The 5818-nt window shown below is 46.8% G+C and overlaps 1 protein-coding gene across 1 annotated transcript; it reads right to left on the reverse strand.

Moving 5' to 3' along the window:
• Positions 1-215: 215 nt before the first annotated feature.
• LOC105866499 (constitutive coactivator of PPAR-gamma-like protein 1) lies at positions 216-3867 on the reverse strand. The gene is given in 3 exon segments (XM_012755838.3): positions 216-1812; positions 1966-3818; positions 3820-3867. Coding segments are annotated over 3 exon segments (3360 nt in total). The 3' UTR covers positions 216-353.
• Positions 3868-5818: the final 1951 nt, after the last annotated feature.

The following is a 5818-nucleotide window of genomic DNA, read 5'->3' on the forward strand; positions in this document are numbered from 1 at the left end:
CTATATATACTTAAAAACTGCCAAAATTTGTTTTCTTTATAGTTCAAGAAACACAACTATAGGTTTTGTCATAACCAGTTTAAACTCTGTATACTTCATTTTAAGTGCGGGAGTCAAATGCTCTTTATTTTCTTTCTCTTTTTGTTTTATTGTAGCATTTTGACTATACAACTGGTTAAAACTAAAAATGTGTTGTTTAAATCTCTGATATCAAAGAGGAATCTGAATTTCCAAAGTCCTCATTTTTCTCTTACGGAAAGGAGAAAATGTACGTAACTGTAGGCTCTCTTTCTCTCCAGATATTCCTAAATCCTTACCCTTCCAGCATCCTTCACCCTCTATAAAAAATGAGTTTACTCTTCTTTATTTAAGACAGCTGTCTCCAGAGCAGCCTCTCTGTGGCAAGTGCTGTCTGTACTTAGTGCATTTAAATGAGGATTTGTATTGCACGTTTTAGAGTCATTGTTCAAGGCACTTTCGGAGTGGCTGAGGGCCCTGGCGTTGCCGGCGCTCCCGTTCATCTGGGGAGCTGGCTTCTCCTTGGCCATCACTCCGTTTTCAGCCAGAGACCCGTCTGAAGACATAGCAGAGGACTTCGATTCCCCAGATTTCAACTTAAGTTCTTTGGCCACTTCTTCTGCTGAAGCAGCATAAGGTCTGTCCTGAATTGCTGATTGGTTTTTGTAACCTCTGCCATAATATCTTCCACCTCTTCCAAATGTTCTAATGACTGGGGTAGAAATAACTCCTCGTGGATGCCCTCTTGCTGGTCCTCCAACAGAAACCACTTGCAAGGGGAAAGGTCCCCGACCCCCATGGCCCCATCTGCTCCCAACCCAGTGGCCAACCACAGTGCCAGCTATTTCTAGTTTCCCTCCCTGAGAATGTATAGGCTGGACTCCGCCCTGGTACTTGCTAGTCCTGCTGCTGTCACTGCCTGAGAAGGCTCCGCAGTGTCCTGATGCTGTCGGCACCCAGAAGGCATGGTAAGGGCCCGTCGCTACCATTTCCCCATAGGGGCCTCCAAAGCCACAGACTCCTGCAAAGCCTCTGCCCCTGCCCTGAGAGGGAGGGACAGGCCTGAAGTGCCGAGTATATTCAGAGGCGGGGTAGAAGGGCAGGGCGGGAGGTGGCGGGAAAGGGAGTGTGTGGCTCTGCCAGGAGAAGTTGAGCCCCTCCAGTACACCCTGGCACATCTTCTCCACTTTGGCAGCCTGCTCAGCCTGACCATCACAGAGGTCAATGAGTGAGGTCTTTTCCCGGCTGGCTTTGAGGAGTTTGGATTGGAAGAGCTTCCCATCAAAATACATCCAAGGACAACAGTGTTCCCAGGGGATTGGCTGTCCATACGCATCATTTACAAACAATGCCATGTCTACTCCACTCTTGAAGAGAGCTGACAGCTGAATTCCCCGGGGGTGTAGGTTCTCAATCTTGAGCTCCTGTAGCTGATCAGGCTCATAGAGTTTGGGGGACAGTGCTTGAGCCAGGAAGGTATCCAGCTCCTGATGACACAGGATGCGTGCTCCTGGCCACTGCACCATGTACCGTAAGATGCAGCAGAGCACCACAAGGTGAGTGGGCACGTTGGCAGGGTTGAGCATGGCAGGGGTATCTGACCTCATGCAGGCTAGGAAGGCTCTCATACTGAAGTTCTTGTCCTCCACTGCCTTGCCTAGCCAAAGCCTCTTCAGGTTGGGGCAGATCCACTCTCTGAAGGCAAGAGCTTCTACCAGTTCCGGAGTTTGAGGAGACTTCTCTTTGTAAGCTGCCCATTCTTTAATGATCACTGGTGAGAATTCTGGTGGAAGTCTATTTTTTTTTTTCGTATGGAAAATGTATTTTTTTTTATTTCAGCATATGATGGGGGTACAGATTTTAAGGTTTCAATAAATGCCCTTTCCTCCCTCCCCCCACAAGTCTGAGTCTCCAGCATGACCATCCCCCAGACGGTGCACATCTCACTCATTAGGTCTGTTCTTTCTAAAAGCAAGTCTCTCTGTTTTCTTTCGGCTTTCTGCCAAACTAAACAGGAGTCCGTAAACATGCTGACGAATTAGCCTATAGAGCAGAGCAGCCAGAGGCAGGTCCTTGTTGGCTTCATCTTCAATAGAAACAGCAATTTTGATTTCACCCTTCTTCAGGACATGGAAGATGTAAGGGTACATCAGCCCCTTCTTCTGCCTGTGCTCAGCCACTCTCAGTACCTTAGGTGCAACAGGGGGCAGGGGAGGTGTGGTGATGTCCATGTGGTTCCTGGTGGGCACCGAGAGCAGGCACGGGATTGGCTGGACAGTGCCCATCTGGCTTCCCTTGCCTTTGGCTAGTTGGCTTCCTGAAGAGGCAGTGGACGAACCTTCTGCCTTTGTTTGGTCTCCTGGGTCTCACCGTGCCTGAGGCTCTGAGTGGCTTCCTGTCTTCTCCCAGCCAATCTTGTTCCCGCTGATATGATTTGTTGCCCCTCCACTTTCCTCATCGTTGTCTGAAGATGACGATATACAAGAGCCAGGAAAGTAGGCAGAATCCATATGACTGGGGCTGCCACTCTGGGCTCAGTTGATGGGCGAGGACTGCTCATACAGTGGTGTGTGTTTCCCTTCGTGAGGAATGTTGCTGTAGTTGTTCTGCTCCATTAAATTCTTCTCGCTCGTGTCCAAAGTGAGAGCTGGCTCAGTGAGGCTGTATGGGTATGGTCCTTGGCCTGGGACACTCCCTGAGCTGGGCACTTGTGGGGCTATGGGCTTTGCTTACAGAGAGGCCTGAGGAATCTTGAGCATCTGAGGAGAAACGTGCCGTGGCACTATCCCAGGCATTCCAAATGGACCAGGTCTGGCTAAGTAATGTGTTGGATGAAATGACATAGGCTTACTAGTCGCTGAATAATATCCAATTGCTCTCTTAAATCGAATAACTTTGTCATCTGTTCTAGACTGTGAATGCTGGAAAACATCTTTAGCTATGGTATCCAAGTGAGAGGTGTCCTGAATGTTGTGGACGTAGTCAGCAACAGCTTTGATCACAACATTGCAAGGTGGCAAGACCAGCTGGTGGGCCCAGACCTTTAGTGAGGCTAGTGGATGTTCTGGACCAAGTAAACTCCAAGAAAAGGAAGCCAGATCTTCATCAGGTAGAATGTGATTTCCTAATAGAGCAGCAAAAATAGGAAAACGATTTGGATTCAGGTCCAGTTGCTTGGCAACTTCATCCATCAGATATTGGCTTGTTGTGAGACTTTTCCAGTTCCGGCTCAGTTTTAGGGCATGGGCACTGAAGTAGTAGGGGATGTTGCACAGTGCATAATCAGAGTCATATGCAACCAAGCCATGGAAACCGTTCTCTCTGCAGTAACCAATCACTTCTTGATGGTGATCCTCAATGCTCTGTGCAACCTTGACGTGGAAGCAGATGAGCGCCAGGTGAATGCAGTGGGCCATGCAGACAGGCAGCAGGAACCAGACCGTGGGCGGCGGGGTGCCCTTGTTCTGGACATGGCTGACGATCTGCTGAGCTATCTGGCGCTCGTTGCCCTGCCGCTTGACCCACTCGTGTAGCTGGGCCTTCTTGAGCGCGCCATTGAAGAAGACGAAGAGCTCGATGCTGCCGCCGAAGCAGGCCTTGGCCAGCGCTGCCAGGTAGCCGAGCATGTGGTTCCACTGGCCGCCACTGACCCAGTCGGTGTAGAAGCCGCCGTAGAGGCGGTGCAGGCGGTTGTTGGTGTCTACCAGCAGGAGCAGCGGGGTCTGTGGGGACCGCTGCCGCCCGCCGCCCTCCAGGCTGCCCCGGGCCAGCTTCTGCAGCTCCACCGGCACCACGGCGCTCTCTTGGGCAGTGCTTCTCGACGTAGTCCCGGAAGTTCTGCACGACCATGGTGGCAGCCGGGGCACGGGCGCAGGCAGGGGGCGGCGGCCTCTAGGGCTCGTCTGTAGTTATCACTCTGGTTACAACCACCATCATTGCTCTCATGTGGACCATTACGATAGCATCCTCAATGGTTTCCCTGCTTTGGCGCTGTCTCAGGCAGTCTCTTTTCCACACACCCTTCAGAGGGAGCCTGCTTAAATCTCATGTCACTTCTATGCACACAACCCTTCCATATTTCTTATCAAACTCAGAGTAAAACTAAAGTTCTTAGAGCAGTCTATAAGGTCCAACAGGATTTATTTGTCACCTCTCTTACCTCATTGCCTCATTCTCTTACTCCACTGCAGCCATATTGGCTTCCTTCCAGATCCCCAAATATATTAGGCTTGTTCCCACTTTAGGTATTTGTTCAGCTATTTCCATTGACAGGAATACTACTCTACAATATAGTGGCATGACTATATTTCCTTATAGTGAAGTATTTGCTCAAATGAGCACCCCCAGGCTCTACTCTATTTTTCTTTTCAGTGTAACTTATTTTGTAGTACACCATATATTTTAGTTCTTTTTTATGTTGATTACTTGTAGAATGTGTCTTCCACTAGAAAATAAGATCCAACATGGTAAGAATATTTGGGTGTTTTATTTTGTGTTTCTAAAGAACGTTGAACAAAAACTTGGCACACAGAATAAACTCAATAAATATTTGCTGAATCAATTTATTTAGCTAACTATCTTGATAAATGCTCGTGGTAAGTAATGAGTCCTTCATGGGCCTGGGTGGGCATAAATCAAGAAAGGTTTATCTTGTTGCTCCATAAAGGTAGGGAGTTGATGATGAATAAAAACAGATAAACTGCAAGTCAAGAAGCTGTCCAGGTACTTGATGTAACTCCTTCCATTTAACTCCAAGATCTTTCATTTATTTTGCAAAATTTCATGAGCTGTTTGGTATGAGTAAATATTTTGGAGGTTGGGGTTGGTATGTGTGCAAGGGCAGAGTTCTGAGTTCAAGAGACATGAAACAAAACAGAGGCAGTTTGAGAGTAACATCAAGGTACCAGACTAGGAAACACCATCTAGGCCCTTGTTCCTCCACAGACAGATAAAGTTAACAACATACAAACTATACAAGTTGAGAAGCTACAGCATCAGACCAGTGTAAAACCAAGAAGGGATTCCAGTGAAAAGTGTAGGAAAATTCTTAGCAATTTGCATACCTGTCTGTGACCCTCCCCATACCTGGCATAGTGTGACACATTTAGGAGGAAACATGCTATACCAGGGCTCCTCTCATGGAATTAAAACAAAAGAGTGTACTGTGTATCCAACACTCTAACTTTTCTGGGGGATGGGTTTCCATTAACAAAGGGATAGGTTCCTGGCTTACCTTACTCAGAGCATTAACACAACTGGTATTATAGTTTGTAACCTGCAGAAAACAGAGGCAAGCACTTTAGCACATTAGACCTTCAGTTCTGCAGGCAGATACCAAGGGAGCAAGAGATAATGAGCTTCTGAGATAAAGTGGGGACAAGTTGCTTAGGGAATTTGAAACAGACAGTTAAAAGAATACAGTCAAGTCCAGAGCAGACATAATTCCCAAAAGGTTTGAGAGGTATTAGAATCTCTAATGGACTAATTGGTGTAGGTTTTCCCCTGCACAAAGCCAATCCATAAAGACTGGGAGAGGTATGTGTTTATTCAAATACACAAATCTAAAAAACAAACAAACAAAACAGATTACAAGGTATACAAAGGTACAGGGAAACATGTTTCAACAAAAGGAACAAAATGAAGTACCATAAATTGACCTTAAAAAAAGAGACATGTATATCGCGTCTTGCCTCTTGGCTAGGATCAAGTGAAGAAACACAAATATATGAGTTGCTTGAAAGAATTTAAAATAATTGTCTTAAAAATACTAAATATGCTAAAAGAGAACACAAAAAGACAA

Source organism: Microcebus murinus, chromosome X, assembly GCF_040939455.1.
Source record: "Microcebus murinus isolate Inina chromosome X, M.murinus_Inina_mat1.0, whole genome shotgun sequence".
In the NCBI taxonomy this organism is placed as follows: Eukaryota; Metazoa; Chordata; class Mammalia; order Primates; family Cheirogaleidae; genus Microcebus; species Microcebus murinus.